The sequence below is a fragment of the Siphateles boraxobius genome, unplaced genomic scaffold, assembly GCF_051911475.1.
Source record: "Siphateles boraxobius isolate OS27281-9 unplaced genomic scaffold, OSU_SipBor_1 31, whole genome shotgun sequence".
In the NCBI taxonomy this organism is placed as follows: Eukaryota; Metazoa; Chordata; class Actinopteri; order Cypriniformes; family Leuciscidae; genus Siphateles; species Siphateles boraxobius.
The window spans coordinates 901,893-920,870 of record NW_027508931.1 but is presented as its reverse complement, the minus strand read 5'-3'; the positions used below and the strand labels follow the sequence as shown (position 1 = coordinate 920,870).

Sequence of the window (18,978 nt, the reverse complement as noted above, 5' to 3'; positions counted from 1 at the left end):
TTTGAACAAGAAGCAACGGCAGAAGCGCCTGACCTGGGCTACAGAGAAGCAGCACTGGACTGTTGCTCAGTGGTCCAAAGTACTTTTTTCGGATGAAAGCAAATTTTGCATGTCATTCGGAAATCAAGGTGCCAGAGTCAGGAGGAAGACTGGGGAGAAGGAAGTGCCAAAATGCCTGAAGTCCAGTGCTGCTTCTCTGTAGCCCAGGTCAGGCGCTTCTGCCGCTGTTTCTGGTTCAAAAGTGTCTTGACCTGGGGAATGCGGCACCTGTAGCCCATTTCTTGCACACGCCTGTGCACGGTGGCTCTGGATGTTTCTACTCCAGACTCAGTCCACTGCTTCCGCAGGTCCCCAAAGGTCTGGAATCGGTCCTTCTCCACAATCTTCCTCAGGGTCCGGTCACCTCTTCTCGTTGTGCAGCGTTTTTTGCCACACTTTTCCCTTCCCACAGACTTCCCACTGAGGTGCCTTGATACAGCACTCTGGGAACAGCCTATTTGTTCAGAAATTTCTTTCTGTGTCTTACCCTCTTGCTTGAGGGTGTCAATGATGGCCTTCTGGACAGCAGTCAGGTCGGCAGTCTTACCCATGATTGCAGTTTTGAGTAATGAAACAGGCTGGGAGTTTTTAAAAGCCTCAGGAATCTTTTGCAGGTGTTTAGAGTTAATTAATTGATTCAGATGATTAGGTTAATAGCTCGTTTAGAGACCCTTTTCATGATATGCTAATTTTTTGAGATAAGAATTTTGTGTTTTCATGAGCTGTATGCCAAAATCATCAGTATTAAAACAATAAAAGACCTGAAATATTTCAGTTGATGTGCAATGAATCTAAAATAAATCGGAATATTTCTACATATGTGCAACACAATTGGGAAATTTCTACATATACCATGCATCTTTAAATATTACATATTTTCATCTGATATATCTTTTTATCATCTGATAAAAGTCTATTTTAGCATGTTCAAATCCACTTTTCAGGACTCTGCAGATTCCCCCCAAACATCGAAACAGGAAATGCAGTTTTTTTTTTTAATCCAAGTGCTGCCGAGATTAATTACTGAATTTCTCTCTCTCACCTTAGGTTGGGACAAGCACTCCTATGGTTATCATGGGGACGACGGACACTCCTTTTGTTCCTCAGGGACTGGTCAACCTTATGGCCCGACCTTCACAACGGGTGACGTCATTGGCTGCTGCGTGAACCTCATCAATAACACATGCTTTTACACCAAGAACGGGCACAGTTTAGGTAATAATTGAATGGAAAATGATTTTCAGCACAAATCTTATTAATGCTTAAATCATTAGAAATCAATTTAGCGACTCAAGATAAAGTTTCAGTATCATCTCTGAATCCACAATCCTGAGAGGTTCTGATATTGTGATTTGTGTTCCTCCAGGTGTGGCTTTCACAGATCTGCCAGTAAGTAAAGCACACAGACCTCTCTCAAACAGTGTAATCTAAAAGTAAGTTTAAACAAAATCAGTAATTGAAATAATATAAATGTCAGATGAAACACTTAAAAAATAGTTTTGTCTTTGCAACTAACTGAAATAAGTTTGAAGCTGAAGTACGAAAATGGCTAAAACTGAAATAAAAATAAATTAAAGCTAAATATAAATATAAGAATTTAGTAAAAATGACAAAAGCACATAAGAAAATTACTTTAAATAAAATTGAAACCGAAAATATACAAATAAAAGCTTGTTTGAAATAATAATAAATAATATACTTTGTATATAAATAATAATATAATAACACTGTTCTCAAATGAGTCTGAGACCACATGAACTGGAATTGACAATCTAATTTAAAATTAAAATAAAGTTTATTTGAAAGTGTTTGTATTAAAAATCACCTCAGAATTTTGGGTTTACAGTATGTATATTTACAGTGTACTAGCCCAAGAAGTACTGGTAATACTTTGGATCTTCGTATAGCAGCACTTCACGTTACTCTCCCCATGAAATGAATGGATAATATTGTAATATTCCTCATTTGTAAGTCGCTCTGTGTCTGCTAAATAAATACCAGTAACAGTAGATTGATAGCGTGGCATAGGCTAGTAATGAGCTCAGATGAGGATTTATGCTTCTGCATGAAGCTGTTGGTGTGACTGAATGATTCCTTGTGCTGAGAATTACTGATGGAGAACGTGGAGACCTTCTAAGCAGTCTCTCAGCTCTCTCTTTTTGTCTTTCTGTTTTTCTCTTTCATTTCAGCCTAACCTGTACCCCACAGTAGGGCTGCAAACTCCAGGGGAGATAGTAGATGCTAATTTTGGCCAACAGCCTTTTGTGTTTGACATTGAGGACTACATGAGCGAATGGAGGGCCAAGATCCACAGCATGATCGCCCGCTTCCCCATCGGAGAAAGACTGGGAGACTGGCAGGCGGTTCTGCAGAAGTGAGCAGCCTGTCACCTGAAAATAAATTCAGCAGTCACAATATTGATAAAGCATCTACTTCTATTCGCTGTAGTTTATAATGCATGTTACTCTGCTAATCAGCCTTATGTGCCTAATTCGTAATTCATAATATTCCCACATTAACGTTTTTATGTTTATATCTGCAGTATGGTGTCCAGCTACCTGGTGCATCATGGGTATTGTGCCACAGCAATGGCCTTTGCCAGAACCACAGAGACCATGATCCAAGAGGACCAAACCTCAATAAAAAACAGACAGAGTGAGTACTCGATCAAAGTCAACTAGTGTAGCTTAAAATAACAGATCTTCCCATGTTATTTGGGGTTTGGGTAGGAAAATATTACTGTTCCCTATCGGTCAGTCACTACAACGTAGGTCATGACTGACCAATAGGAATCTCGCTAGAGAGGCCAATCTACTTCGAGTGAAACTAAAACAAGCCAATACACATTGGCGTGCAATCATTTGTATCAGCTGCGCGCCCTCGTTAGCGCGGGTATAAACGAGCAGCTGGTGCGATTGCACACTAGCTTTTTGCTTCGGAGCCAAACACTTCGATGTCTCTGCTTTCAGTTGAAACCAACTACTACGAGCCTTTCTGGACTTCTCCTTCCCGGTGCGGGCGTGACAGCACGGCAGCGCGAGCAGTTTCTCTTTCTCTCTCTTTCTTTTTTTTTTATTTTAAAAACTGAGCAAAGAAAAAGAGCTGTTTTTACAGCTGGTGAGGTGCGCTTCAGAGCGCTTAAAAGCTGTTATAACAGCTGGTAAGGTGCGCCTGGCAAGCGCTCAAAAGCTGTTGTAACAGCTGGTAAGACCTCCAGCGAGAGAGATCCAGCGCACAGACGGGTGCACATTCCCGTCTGTGATCGCTGTGGCTGTTCCCCTGCGTGCTTCAGCACCAGTGAGAGTAGTCCCTAAAAGAGCTCACACAGATAGTTCGCGTCTTTTTCAAGATGACGTTCTATCTGTGTGTTTCTGGATGCGGTCGTTACCTGGGGTCGCGGGATGGTCACGATCGCTGCCTCGTGTGTCTGGGCCTCGAACACGCACAGGCAGCGTTCGTGGATGAGTCATGTACCCATTGTGGGAAGATGACCATCTCGGAGCTGAGGTCGAGACTCACGTTCCTGCAAAGGGGCGGAGTCCCCGTGCCTGCACCTCGTTCCAACCCCCCTTCGCGGGTTGCTTCGGGCAGTGACACGGGTGACCTGAGGATTACAGTGAGCGCGCTTCCTTCGGGGAACCAACCCCCTAGGAACCCTCACTCCTCTCATGCTCCGCAACCAGTTGAGCTGCCAACGGAACGTTCTGGACCGTCCTCGAGATGTGTACCGGTCGTTTCGTTCGGCGCTCCCTGCGACGACCAGATGTCGATCGCTGCATCGGAGGGTGGGTCAGACCTCTCTGCGGACGACGGCTCGGAGCCGCTGCCTCCTTCAGGTGTGTCAGCGGTGCCCGAGTCGGACCCGGAGATGATGGCCATGCTTTCCCGGGCCGCCAACAGGATCGGGCTCGTGTGGAACCCTCCACCGTGTCCCGAGCCCTCGAGGTTGGACGATTGGTATCTCGGGGTGGCGCGCGCTGGTTCTCAGCAACCCACCCCAGTGCCTTTCTTCCCGGAAGTGCATGAGGAGCTCACAGGGACGTGGACGGCACCTTTTACTGCCCGAAACCGTCTCGGTGGCTCCTCCTCCCTCACCACCCTTGATGGCGGGGCAGCTAAGGGATACGCGCGTATCCCGCCAGTGGAACGGGCCGTTGCTATGCAACTGTGCCCTAACTCCACTTGGCGTGGAGAACCGTGTCTTCCTTCCCGGGCCTGTAAGTACTCGTCGGACCTGACCGGCAAGGCTTACAAGGCCTGTGGGGAAGCTGCCTCTGCCATGCACGCTATGGCGTTGTTGCAGGTTCATCAGGCCAAGGCACTGAAGGACCTGCACGAGGGTGGTCATGATCCACAAGTTCTCCAAGAACTTCGTGCCGCAACTGACCTCGCGCTCCGTGCGACGAAGGTCACTGCGCGGTCAGTGGGTCGTGCGATGTCCACACTAGTGGTCCAGGAACGCCACCTCTGGCTGTGTCTGGCTGACATGCGGGAGACCGACAAGATCAGGTTCCTTAACTCCCCCGTGTCCCAGACCGGCCTCTTCGGCGACGCGGTCGAGAACTTCGCCCAGCAGTTCTCGGCTGTACAGAAGCAGACTGAGGCCATCAAACATATCCTGCCGCGGCGGTCAGCTGCTGCCTCCACCCCACCGCCCGCGGCTCCTCGGTCTGCTCGTCGCCGTGGGCGTCCGCCTGCGTCTGCCCCTGCTCCCGCGCCGCAGCAGCAGCCTCCATCCAAGCGGCACCGTGGAGCCAGTCGCAGGCAGGGCGCCCCGCCCGTCCAGGCCCCCGCCAAGAGGGGCGGCAAAGCCAAGGGTAAGCGGCCCTAGGACGGGCGACCCAGAGGTGGAAGGGACTGCTCTCCAGGAGACGATGACTGCATCGCTCCCTCCCCCGGAAGAGGGCCGGGTGGAAAATCCTTTGTTCCGTTTTGTTTGTGTTCCGCCGCTGGCCTTAAAACCAGCGGTACCCAAATTTTCAATAAAAGAGCAGTTTCTATCATCTCTGGGTCCGAAGAGGGCCCGGAGAGTAGTGGGGGGTCAGAATCCTCACCACTCTCATCCGCCTCTTCTATCGCCAGCCGGCAGCTGCGTACGGTCCGAGAACGCCATCGAGCCGCCTCCCGCACCTCCTGCCCCGTGGAACCAGGTAAGTGCTGCACAGCACACTCAGACCCCGCTACGGGCCGCCTCCCAGAGAGAGCCTCCCGAGCTGCGTCCCTGTGTTCCACCTCGCTGCCCCACTCCGGGTACGCCTTCGGTCCCTTTGGTCCCGCTTGTACGGTCTCTGCGAGCCTGGTTAGCGCTCCCCAGGCCGTCTCGCTGGCTCATTCGAACCATCAGGCTCGGCTATGCGATTCAGTTCGCCCGGCGTCCCCCCAAGTTTCGGGCCATCCACTCCACTACAGTGAGAGCAGCCGATGCCCATGTCTTGCGTGCGGAGATCGCAGTCCTACTGGCGAAGGATGCGATAGAGCCGGTCCCTCCAGCCGATATGAGGTCAGGGCACTACAGTCCCTACTTCATTGTACCCAAGAAAGGGGGTGGGTTACGACCGATCTTGGATCTGCAAGTTTTGAATCGGAGCCTCCACAAGCTACCGTTCAAAATGCTCACGCAGAGACGCATTTTCGAATGCATCCGTCCCCAAGATTGGTTTGCAGCGATCGACCTGAAGGACGCGTACTTTCATGTCTCGATTCTTCCTCGACACAGGCCATTTCTGCGCTTTGCGTTCGAGGGTCGAGCATATCAGTACAAAGTCCTACCCTTCGGGCTGTCCCTGTCCCCCCGTGTCTTCACGAAAGTCACGGAGGGGGCCCTTGTTCCCATGAGAGAACAGGGCGTTCGCATCTTCAACTATCTCGACGACTGGCTCATACTAGCACACTCTCGAGATCAGCTATGCGAACACAGGGACCTAGTGCTCAGGCACCTCAGCCAGTTGGGTCTTCAGGTCAACTGGGAAAAGAGCAAACTCTCCCCTGTGCAGAGGATCTCTTTTCTCGGTATGGAGTTGGATTCGGTCGCCCAGACAGCGCGCCTCACAGAGCAGCGTGCTCAGTCGGTGCTGAACTGCTTGAACACGTTCAAGGGCAGGACAGCGGTCCCACTGAAACTCTTTCAGAGGCTCCTGGGGCATATGGCAGCAGCATCAGCGGTAACCCCGCTCGGCCTGCTACATATGAGACCGCTTCAGCACTGGCTTCACGGCCGAGTCCCGAGATGGGCGTGGCATCATGGCACTCACCGGGTGGCAATCACACCGGCGTGCCGCCAGACCTTCAGCCCGTGGTCAGACCCCTCGTTCCTGCGGGCAGGAGTCCCCTTGGAACAGGTGTCCAGGCATGCTGTGGTATTCACAGATGCCTCTGCCACCGGCTGGGGTGCCACGTACAACGGGCATGCAGTGTCAGGGGTGTGGACGGACCCTCAACTGCATTGGCACATCAACTGCCTCGAGTTGCTAGCAGTACATCTCGCCCTGACCCGCTTGAAAAGACGGCTACAGGGCAGGGACGTGCTGGTCCGTACGGACAACACTGCGACCGTTGCGTACATCAACCGACAAGGTGGTCTACGCTCCCGTCGCATGTCGCAACTCGCCCGCCATCTCCTCCTCTGGAGTCAGAAGCATCTGAGGTCGCTTCGAGCCATGTATGTCCCCGGCTTGCTCAACCGTGTGGCCGACGAGCTATCACGAGCTGTGCTCCCGGGAGAATGGCGACTCCACCCCCAGGCGGTTCAGCTGATCTGGAGAGAGTTCGGGGAGGCTCAGGTAGACCTGTTTGCCTCCTCAGAGACCTCCCACTGCCAGCTGTTTTACTCCCTGACCGAGGGAACACTCGGCACGGACGCACTGGCACACAGCTGGCCCCGGGGCCTTCGCAAATATGCGTTTCCCCCAGTGAGCCTACTTGCGCAGACACTGTGCAAAGTCAGGGAGGACGAGGAGCAGGTCCTTCTGGTGGCTCCCTATTGGCCCACCCGGACTTGGTTCCCAGAACTCATGCTCCTTGTGACAGTCCCTCCCTGGCCCATTCCTCTGAGGAAGGACCTTCTGACTCAGAGACGGGGCACCCTATGGCACCCGCGTCCAGACCTCTGGAAACTCCATGTCTGGTCCCTGGACGGGACGCGGAGGGTCTAGGTGACTTACCCCCTGAGGTACTTAACACCATCACTTCAGCACGGGCGCCGTCCACGAGACGTGTTTACGCCCTGAAGTGGAACCTGTTCGTCGAGTGGTGTTCTTCTCGCCGAGAAGACCCCCGAAGATGTCCGATAGGGTCTGTGCTTTCCTTCTTACAGCAGGGGTTGGAGCGTAGACTGTCTCCCTCCACCCTCAAAGTACATGCTGCCGCTATTTCAGCTTATCACGACCACATAGATGGCAAAGCAGTGGGAAAGCACGACCTGGTCGTCAGGTTTCTTAGGGGGGCGAGACGATTAAATCCTCCTCGACCCCCCTCCATACCCTCTTGGGATCTTTCCCTGGTGCTTCGAGCACTTCAGGATGTTCCCTTTGAGCCTCTGCAGTCAGTAGACTTAAAGCTTCTTTCCATGAAGACTTTGCTGCTGGTTGCACTGGCCTCTGTCAAGAGGGTAGGAGACCTGCACGCTTTTTCGGTCGACGAATCGTGCCTAGAGTTCGGGCCGGGTGACAGCCACGTGGTACTAAGACCCCGGCCTGGCTATGTGCCCAAGGTTCCTACCACTCCCTTCAAAGACCAGGTAGTGAACCTGCAAGCGCTGCCTTTGGAGGAGGCAGACCCAGCCCTGGCTTTGCTCTGTCCCGTTCGCGCTCTGCGTATGTACGTGGACAGAACTCAAAGCGTCAGGACCTCAGACCAGCTCTTTGTCTGTTACGGAGGCCAGCAGAAGGGAAAGGCTGTCTCCAAGCAGAGGATGGCCCACTGGATAGTGGATGCCATCGCCTTGGCTTACCAAGCACAAGGCGTGCCCTGCCCGCTCAGGTTGCATGCACACTCCACGAGAGGCGTTGCATCCTCCTGGGCGCTGGCACGTGGCTCCTCGCTAACAGATATCTGTAGAGCTGCGGGCTGGGCGACACCTAACACGTTCGCTAGATACTATAGCCTACGTGTAGAGCCGGTGTCCTCCCGTGTTCTCACCCTAGACGGGTAGAAGCACTGAGAGGTCTGGCTCTGTCGGCTTGCTGCACCCTACTGTGCACCCTTATTGCTCCAGAGTAAAACCTGTTGAGTCCTCCAAAACCCCTCGGCCCGGACTTGGCGGAGCGTCTGGCGCCAGGCCCTTATCCGCTGAATCCTTGAGAACCGGATCTGGGCTGGGTTCCATTTGTGTGACCCTACGGGGATCCCATATGTGTATATTCCACGGCTGCTCCTATCGGAAGCCCGTGTCTTTCCCTTGGGCTAAGTCACCCTTTATTTCATATGCAGTACAGCCTTCGGCTAGTCCATATGCATTTCCACATAACTCTTTGAAGAAGTGGCTTCCGCAGCGTTCCTTCCTAAACAGAAAGGGCACGCTTTCCCAGTGTTATCCAATATCTCACTGTATGGGTTATTACGGAACAACAGTGTCAGACTCACTCTGTGTAAGCCTCCGCCTATCGTCCTTCCAGGCAAGAAGGTGTAGAGGCTTGCACGGGGGCGCTGGATGGGGTGCAGCGGCTGTGGCGCTTTGGTAGGGATTCCTATTGGTCAGTCATGACCTACGTTGTAGTGACTGACCGATAGGGAACGTCTCGGTTACATATGGTAACCCTCGTTCCCTGAGGGAGGGAACGGAGACGTAGGTCCCGTCGCCACATCCGCTGCCGCCCGCCGGGGCGGCCAGCTTTCTCAGGCTTGGCTCCTCAGCAAAAAACTAGTGTGCAATCGCACCAGCTGCTCGTTTATACCCGCGCTAACGAGGGCGCGCAGCTGATACAAATGATTGCACGCCAATGTGTATTGGCTTGTTTTAGTTTCACTCGAAGTAGATTGGCCTCTCTAGCGAGATTCCTATTGGTCAGTCATGACCTACGTCTCCGTTCCCTCCCTCAGGGAACGAGGGTTACCATATGTAACCGAGACGTTATGAGGACCTTAACATTTTACTGGTTAAGCAAAACCACCTTTTTTGGAAACGACTGGGCTATGAATATTGATCAATTTCTCAGTGTAAAATTGTAGAAAAGCGCCTTTGATTTAAGCTTTAATCAACACACTGAATATTTAGTGTTACCATACTTTTTATGTGACACTGGCAACAATTAAATTAATTTGATAAATCTGTTTGAAAGCAGCTTTTCAGTATAAGCCAGAAGATGCATTAAACGTTATATATAATTTTGCTCACAAAGAAAAGCAAATTCTAAGGGAGTGTAGTGTTGCACGATATACCGGTACTAGAAAGGGATTGCGATACCCTGCTATTAATAACGGTACTATATGAAATTTTATTAGTCGACTACCGGTACTTCCAGAGTGACAGCACTCTAAATAATAAGAGCAGTATTTCTTAATTTGTGTTGCTGTGTGAAATCAGGAGTCAGGACGTGTGGAGAGCTCTTCTACCACTGTTAACTGTTCACTTAACAACGGAAGCAGGACAGTAAAATATATAGGCGCAGCACTCGACAAAGAAGGTTTGAATAGTCAAAACTCTATGTAAAAATGCACGTTCTGGCGAGTATTCACGTAAACAACATCAGGTATGTCTTTATTGAATGTAAACACTTTGTAAAAAGAAATCGTATGTGTTCCAATGTATTGGCTATGTGCAGGTCTTAAAGGGCGGGACAAAAGAAAGTAGACAATCAGCCAATGCTTGACTGAATAAATTTAATCTATTTATTAAGAATCAGTCTTGTTAATTTATAGATTGAAGACTTTATTTTTTCAGCTACAGTTGGTCTATTTAACAGTAGCATTAAAAAAAAAAAAAAAATTAAGCAAATAATTAAGTTTATTTTATTTGTCTCTTATAGTATTTGTCATATTGTTTGTAATTTTCTTTTTTTGCTTATTTTAATAACAAAGATAAAATCAAATTAATTATAAAACGACATTTAAAAAATATTAAATGCCTCATATCTTGAAATAAGATTTTGGTCATCATCCCAACCTGTTCAGAATTGTGAAAGGTTAGCGAATGTTAGCATGATTGATAATAATGTCAATGTTGCAAACATCTCTGTAAGGATGCACACTCTGGCATGTAATTATTATTATTATTTTATTTAATAAAGGTGAGGGAATGGTCAAAAAGCAGGGCAGAATCATGCCGGTCAAGTGAGTTTTAAGTTTTTTTAAATTAATTTATAAAACAATGAATTGTAAGTTCTGTTATATTTTTCAATTACTTTTACTAGTTTTTTTCCTGTGGTATCGATTCAGTATTGGTATCGAGGTATTTTTGACTGGTATCGTATCGAAGTCATAATTTAGGTATTGTGACAACACTAAGGGAGTGTCATTTGAAAAAAAAAAAATATATATATATGTATATAATTATTTTTATTTTATATATATATATATTAGAATCTATGCTGCAAAAATGACTCATTCAGAAACTCTTGGATTAAAATCATAATCAAAACAAGAAGTATTGATACTATAATTCCTAAACAAAATAAGAACATAAAAAGTGTATACAGTTCTCCAAACCGTGTGTGTGTGTGTGGCAACTATCGCTCTGCATATCATACTGAAATAACCCAATGTTAGAAAATGAATGGCTGAAGTTTATTTATATAAGGATCTTAACAGTTTCAGCCACATATTTCATTGTGCACTGTTTTTTGAACCTGTCAAAATTTAATTCAGGTTTTGCAAAGAGATATAGATAAATGGAACATTTAGAAAATATATATTGGAAACAAACCCCCTGACAACACACACACTCTCAGCTTGTGTGTAAGCACCATTTATCCTTTCACATGTGAGGAGAGAAATCACATAGAAGTCTTAAAGGCACAGCAGTAATAAAACACTTGTTTAACAGGTCAGAGAAAAGGAAAATGATCATAAAACTAAATTATGAATGCTCCAAACACTTTACTAACATTCTTAGTGGACCTTGGGGAGAGCGATCGAGTGATTAAAAATGTATGATATGACCATTTAAACAAAAACAAGAGCAAAACACACCTGTAATTTCTTCATCTCATTGCTTTTTTCTGCCTACAGGAATACAGAAACTGGTATTGGCAGGACGTGTTGGAGAAGCTATTGACGCAACACAGCAGTTGTACCCCGGACTCCTAGAACACAACCCCAATTTACTCTTCATGTTGAAGTGAGTATGTGTACCAGACTTGGAGAACCACGTGTGGGCCACTTTGTGTGGAATTAATCAAGAGGAATTGCTTAACTTGAAGCAAGGTGAAAAATGTGTTTTCTTGTCTGGGGATCAGTAGAGCTCAGTTGCATATGAACATCCACAGCTTTCTGGTCTGGATTTCATAATGCAAGCGTACTCAGAAAACACGTAGCCTGAGATTAGGGCAATTTTTTACTTTGTGTTATACTGAATAAAGGTCTATATAGTGCACTATAGTCATTCTGACGAATAAGGCTTTTTTTATGTCTTCATAGTGAAAACACACTCAGAGTGGGTCAAAAGCGGGTCATGGTTGCTTTGCTCTGAGCTGCTTCTGATATGATTAGTCATAGTGTTGTATATGGTTGAAAAGAAGCTGCCTTTTAACTCTTTTTTTTTTTTAAGTAACGTTTACAAGCCATACGTCAGCTACCCTGTTGAATTGATGTTTTTTATAATGCATTACGCAGCCCATACTTCTGAATATGTATGTCCCTGAGAGGTTTTAAGGGAGACAATGTATTTCAAATTATATGCAATTTGAAGATCCACCTACTAAAATCAATGGTTTCAAATAATAGCTGAAGTTAAAGAAATGAAAAGGCTTGCTTATCTACTTTGACAAAAGTTAGTCAGTTCATATATATATATATATATATATATATATATATATATATATATATATATATATATATATATATATATATATATATATGTTTTTTTTTTTTTATTGTTTTTTTTTTTTATTGCAAAATATGCATATACAGTTCTGGAAAAAATTAAGAGACCACTTCAAAATTATCGGTTTCTCTGGTTTTACTATTTATAGGTGTGTGTTTGGGTAAAATTAAAATTTTTGTTTTATTCTATAAAGACAAAGACTAATAACTTCACAAAGACAAATCTGCCCGATTCCAGCCTTGCTGAAGCACCCCAGATCATCAATTTTCAGCTTTGTCCAATACCTGGTCATCTAATGGTTAGACGGAGACCTGGAGAGGCCTGCAAGCCACAGTGTCTCGCACCCACTGTGAAATCTGGTGGAGGATCGGTGATGATCTGGGGGTGCTTCAGCAAGGCTGGAATCGGGCAGATTTGTCTTTTGTGAAGGACGTATGAATCAAGTCACGTACAAGGTTGTCCTTGAAGAACACTTGCTTTCTTCTGCTCTGACAATGTTCCCCAACTCTGAGGATTGGTTTTTCCAGCAGGACAATGCTCCATGCCACACAGCCAGGTCAATCAAGGTGTGGATGGAGGACCACCAGATCAAGACCCTGTCATGGCCAGCCCAATCTCCAGACCTGAACCCCATTAAAAACCTCTGGAATGTGATCAAGAGGAAGATGGATGGTCACAAGCCATCAAACAAAGCCGAGCTGCTTGAATTTTTACACCAGGAGTGGCATAAAGTCACCCAACATCAATGTGAAAGACTGGTGGAGAGCATGCCAAGACGCATGAAAGCTGTGATTGAACAATCGGGTTATTCCACCAAATATTGATTTCTGAACTCTTCCTAAGTTAAAACATTAGTATTATGTTGTTTAAAAATGAATATGAACTTATTTTCTTTCCATTATTCGAGGTCTGACAACACTGCATCTTTTTTGTTATTTTGACCAGTTGTCATTTTCTGCAATTAAATGCTCTAAATGACAATATTTTTATTTGGAATTTTGGAGAAATGTTGTCAGTAGTTTATAGAATAAAACAAAAATGTAAATTTTACCCAAACACATAAATAGTAAAACCAGAGAAACTGACAATTTAGCATTTTATACAGAGCTGTATATTCAAATATTTAAGTATTTTTAGAGCATGGACCGCCGATTCGATTACGTCCTTTGTGGTGCTTCATTAAAGTGAGCGGAGCTAACAAGATCTTTTGGCAGTTTTGCTTGTTTCGACACTCTGATTGGTGTAAATATCTGTACAGCATCATGGGTAATGTAGTTTTCACCATAAATTCTACTGCTAAACACGATTATTTTAAAACTAAGTTAAAATAAGGCAGGCTGACTGCTTTAACAGAAGCAACTACCATCAATTACCAACCTCGTAGCTCACAGTAAGGTTGTCCCTAAAGCTTTATAAGTTACCGTTAACCCTCTGGGGTCCTTCGTTTCAGTGTCACACTCAGGACCTTTGGGTCCAAATGGGCCGGAGGAGTGGGATTCATATTTATTAAAAGAAAATCATCATTTTTTTTTTTACTTGTTTTTTATAATATTTTTTCTTTTCTTTTTTGGTGTTTTGAGATAATTTTATGATTTATAATTAATATTTATGCAATAAATATGACCCATTTTCCCCCAATTTCCCCCCCATTGAATATAATAGAAAATTATAAAAATAAATATACATATTTTTATTTTTTTTAAAGCTGTATTTCATTTTAGTGTCAAGCCTAGACCTCATGAAAGCAATTTTTGAAATGAGATGGATGCCATCTGGTGGACAAACTGAGCATTTTAAAAATGCAAAACATATGAAATCTGAATTTTTTAGTTTGTTTATGTATAAAACTGTGTTTGTGTGTGTGTGTGTGTGTGTGTGTGTGGATGTGTCTGTTCTGCACTCTTTATGTTTTATAGATTCACCCCTTCACTGTTGTGTGCTTTTTTCTGGATCGTGGCTGATTTGTAGATTGTACGCACAAAAAAACTCGGTATTTTCACATTTTTGCCAATTTCCATTCATTTCCTATCCGGGTCCATTTGGGCCGAAGGTCCTGAGTGTGACAATTTTTTTTACAACCACTTAGATTATTCAAATACTGTCCCCAATTTTTTTGGATGTTCATATACCAAGTACCAAAAAAGTCACCAAATTTCAGACCATTCCGATGAAGCTATGATTTTCAAAAAATAAATATTTACATTTTTTGGGTCCATTTGGGCCGAAGGACTCCAAATAATTTCCCTATGGATAAAATGTATCGAGTTTTTCTGGGAACTCGACTGTTGCATTGTATTAGTGTACAAAAGTCACAGTAAAGACATTTATAATAAAAAAATTTAAAAAACTTTCTAATGATCATAAAAACCTAAAATAATTTATCATGGTTTTCAACATCGATAATAATATGAAATGTTTTTTATGTTGAAAATTCAGCTTTGACATCACATGAATAAATTACATGTTAAAATGTATTTAATTAGAAAATATTTATTTTAAATTGTAATAGTATTTCACAATATAACTGTTTTTACTGTATTTTTATCAAATAAATGCAACATAGATGAACATAAAAGACTTAAAAAGCATTTAAAAAATCTTACCAACCCCCAACATTTGAACGGTAGTGTATGTTCAAAATCTCTGTTATTGGAAAAAATAGCCAAGCATTAAGAAATTAACCCTTATAGTGAGTGATTTCTGGCAACTATGTTCTTTGTTTTATTTAAAATTTTAATATCAAGATCAAATTAAAATTAGTTTTTTTTATGCTTAATTTGAATTCTGTATTGACCTGTGGTCTTAGACTTTAAAAACCATTAGTCATGCATTGAAAACATGATATCCCTGCTCTTTAGTTCATAAGCAAAACTTCATTCAGATTCTCAATGTAAGCACTACATATCAACAACCCCTTTTCTCAACATGTTACAGGCATTTAAGGGGCATACTCTGTCTAATGTTAAACTTTTCTTTGGAAACCATCTCTACTCATTTTGCTTGGCTGGAATTTTGTTTTGACATGAAGATGAAACTTTTTATATAAAGTCTTACATGGAGGTGCATAACTGCACTGTTGGATGTCATCAGATGTCAGATGCTGCTGTGGGAATAGTGCCAGGATGTGTGGGAAGGAAGCAGTGAGAGCTGACTCCTCTCTCTTTCTCTGTGATGGATTACAGTTGAATGACTAGCAGACAGTTTAATGGTTTGCTGAGCTGACAGTGTCAGTCAGTAGGCATAATGGATAAGAGAAACCTGGTTGACAGACATTTTAATTGATTGGCAAGTCTGAAGTGAGTGTGTATTTGTGTGTGAGATCTTGCTTGTGTAACAGTGATTTTTTGTTGCCCTCACTCAGGTGTCGGCAGTTTGTAGAGATGGTGAATGGTACGGATAGTGAGGTACGGTGCTTTAGTGTCCGCTCTCCTAAATCACAGGACAGCTATCCCGGCTCCCCCAACATGAGTCCCCGTCACGGAGCCACCAACGCTCACTTGCAAAGCACAGGTAACAAACACACTAAATAAGAAATTATATTTATTGGTAATCTGAAGCCATTTAGGTAATCTACAGCCTCGGCAAATAAGAACTGTAGTGTTCTGTTTGTCTTTCTTTGAATTACATTCACTGTATATGAAAACAAAGTCACAGTGCAAACATTGGTACTTAATGTTTTGCAAAATATTATTATTAGTAATATTATTTCATTTGTTTTGAGGTCAAATGTGACCTAAATATTTATTGACAAATGTTTTGTGGTTCACCCATTTGTCTCTATCTAAGTCTCTATCTACAAAGTTTCTTTTAAAGGGATAGTTCACCCAAAAATGAAAATTTTATCATTTTCTCGCCGTCAAGTTGTTCCAAACCTGTATGAATTTCTTTCTTCTGCTTAACACATTAAAGAAGATATTTTGAAGAATGTTGGTAACCAAACAATTGATGGGCTCCATTGTTTTCCATACTCATTTTCATTAAAAAATATGGGTAACCAAAATTTTAATTTGGGGGTGAACTGTCCTTGTCTTCAGCATGCCCACACTTTTTAAAATGTTTTGTCCTGAATATGGGTTGCATATGTACATAATTCTGCAGTATGGTTTTAATCTATTAAAATATGTTAGAATGAACTACAAAGTAACTTATCTATTTGGTAGCTGAAAGCAATTAATCACAATTAGCCCACATATTTGTTAAACAAAAATACAAGAGTTTAGGGATGTGTAGAACTTTGTAAAGACGAGCTGTTTAAATTCAGAACTCTGTGGGCATAGATTTCGTGTGGGTCTGATCATGAGTAACATCTTCAAGAGAACAGATTCATCAAAGATGTGGAACAGATGGTTTATTGAATCACTTGTTTCACCTGTACCGCAGTTGGGTGGATTATGTAACTTACAATTCAAGTAAAGCACTTTTCATGCTGTTTCTTAAGGTCGTTCTCAATATTGTTTTTTCCCTCTTCATGACTCAGGAGCAGACAGTCCCACATGCAGTAACGGGGTCACCCCTCCTAACAAAAATAAGACCCACAACAAATACACAGGCGTAAGCTCCGCCTCCTCCTCTCCATCCTCCTCTCCCTCCTCCGTCAATTACTCCGAGTCCAACTCTACCGACTCCACCAAGTCCCAGCCACACAGTGCCACCAGCAACCAGGAGACTAGGTGTGTGCTGGTGTTGTTTGGGTTAGTGATTGTGGGTTTGAGTTTGAGCCAGACAGAAAACTAAATATGCGGTTGTATGCAAGCAAGGCCAAGCATATAAATGTGTTGTGTACTTACATTCTCTAGAGACTCTGCTGGTGACTGTGTATTTTTGTGTGTTGACAGTGATAGTGAGATGGAGATTGAGGCAGAACATTACAGCAATGGCGTGACAGAAAGCTCAACTCGCATTATGAATGGCACGTACAAACACCAGGAAATCCTACAGGCGGATGACAGCAGTGTTGGCAATGGAGTAGCAGGTACAACACATGTGTAGGATTTTTAACATCACATTCAACAGGCTGTGAGAACACCTTTAAAAATGCTTTGTTTATAATTCTCTTTTACCTTTTTCATTCTTCATTCTGATGTGACTAGTTCTTTCTCTGCTCTGTCCTTCTCCCCCTTGAGAGATGCTAATTTGAGCTCCTCTATAACTTAGCCCATTAAATGCTTTTCTCCAAAGTTACAAAGAGAGAGTGTGATAGTTTGTGGTTGTGAAGTTCCTATAGAGTGTGTAGCTTTTATTAGCACCCAGTGCACAGTTTTCATACTTTAAAAAACAAACAAACAAAAAATGTATTTCTTGGGATGCTTTCAGACATTGATTTTTGCTTTGGTTTGAGAAAATGGTTCAGATGGATTAAAAAACAAATAAGTCACTATTAGATGAAGGGCTTTTTTTATATTATATTATATTTTATTATAATACTTGAAATATAATATAATTCAATATAATTATAATATTATGAAAATTTAGATTTGCCATCACAGGATTAAAGTGCATTTTAAAATATATTAAAATAGAAAACAGTTGTTTTAAATTGTGATTATTACAATAAAATTATATTATATAGAAATATAATACAATATTATATTCAATATATAGTTATAATATAATGAAAATTAAGCTTTGCCATCACAGGATTAAAGTGCATTTTAAAATATATTCAAATAGACAACCGTTTTTTTAAATTGTGATTATTACAGTAAATTTTATTATTATAATACAATTATATTGAAATATAATACAATATTATATTCAATATATAATTATAATATAATGGAAATTAAGCTTTGCCATCACAGGATTAAAGTGAATTTTAAAATATATTCAAATAGAAAACAGTTGCTTTAAATTGTGATTATTACAATATATTGTATTATTATAATACAAGTATATTGAGATATAATAGAATACAATATAATATTCAATATATAATGCAATATAATTATAATATAATGAAAATTCAGCTTTGCCATCACAGGATTGTTAAATTGCATTTTAAAATATATTCAAATAGAAAACAAAACAGTTATTTTAAATGAAATATAATATCATTTTATTATAATTATTAAAGAAATATTTACAGTCCCAATAGTTTCACCGGCTAATTAAACATAGCCTCAAATTAATAAAGCAATACTGGGCAAGATGTCCCCGTAGTACTATATTGAAGCAATTTTTCAATCACAATATCTATGTGTGCTGTGTAATTATAGTCACAAACATGTCTGCTTTCTGGGTTGTCATTGCAATTTGTTTGCTCCTCTAGATGACAGCTGCAGCTCCAGACAGCTGTGTGGAGGAAACCAGGCGGCCACAGAGAGAATGATCCAGTTCGGCAGAGAGCTTCAGGCCCTCAGCGAGCAGCTCTGCCGACAGTACGGCAAGAACGCCACTCACAAAAAGATGCTACAGGTATGGAGGGAAAGAGGAGGAAAGGTTTGAGAATGTGATGAATAGGTGGATGTTTGCACAGGCAACATTGGAAAAGGTGATATTGTGCAATTTATAAAAGTCAGTTTGACTGTTGTGTTTTATATTAAATATTGGTGAAGTGGTCTATTTAGACTTGCAGTCATATTGCATGCATACAAAGTAATCCGTTCAACTCCTCTGCCTCTTGTTTGTTGCACATTTGAAGTGGAAAGTTGATTAGCCTTGTGGGTAGCAGTACTCTTAAATTCTTTGTGCCCACTCGCCAGCGTGTATGTTTGTGTGTTCAGGATGCATTCAGTCTGCTGGCGTACTCGGACCCCTGGAACTGCCCCGTGGGCCAGCAGTTGGACCCCATGCAAAGAGAGGCGATCTGCTCCGCTCTCAACAGTGCTATTCTGGGTAAGGCTGCTTGGCTGGCTGAGATCACACATGAATACACTATGTGAACATGAGCACTAATGTAGGCTTCGTATTTTAAATGTGGTTACAGTAACATGAGGCACGTAAATTAGCTTTTTAATGACCCG

General features: G+C 43.0%; 1 protein-coding gene across 2 annotated transcripts in view; it reads left to right on the top strand.

Annotated features, from left to right (window-relative positions):
• The window catches only part of ranbp10 (RAN binding protein 10), a 44,375-nt gene that overhangs the window by 20,201 nt on the left and 5,196 nt on the right, over positions 1-18,978 (top strand). For both annotated transcript variants that reach the window (XM_077248784.1, XM_077248785.1), the window contains exons 4-13: positions 1,087-1,254; positions 1,406-1,428; positions 2,229-2,413; positions 2,582-2,694; positions 11,203-11,311; positions 15,378-15,526; positions 16,494-16,686; positions 16,852-16,988; positions 18,285-18,430; positions 18,739-18,850. In XM_077248784.1, coding sequence (XP_077104899.1) covers positions 1,087-1,254; positions 1,406-1,428; positions 2,229-2,413; positions 2,582-2,694; positions 11,203-11,311; positions 15,378-15,526; positions 16,494-16,686; positions 16,852-16,988; positions 18,285-18,430; positions 18,739-18,850 — 1,335 coding nt within the window. The remainder of the gene's footprint in view (positions 1-1,086; positions 1,255-1,405; positions 1,429-2,228; positions 2,414-2,581; positions 2,695-11,202; positions 11,312-15,377; positions 15,527-16,493; positions 16,687-16,851; positions 16,989-18,284; positions 18,431-18,738; positions 18,851-18,978) is intronic.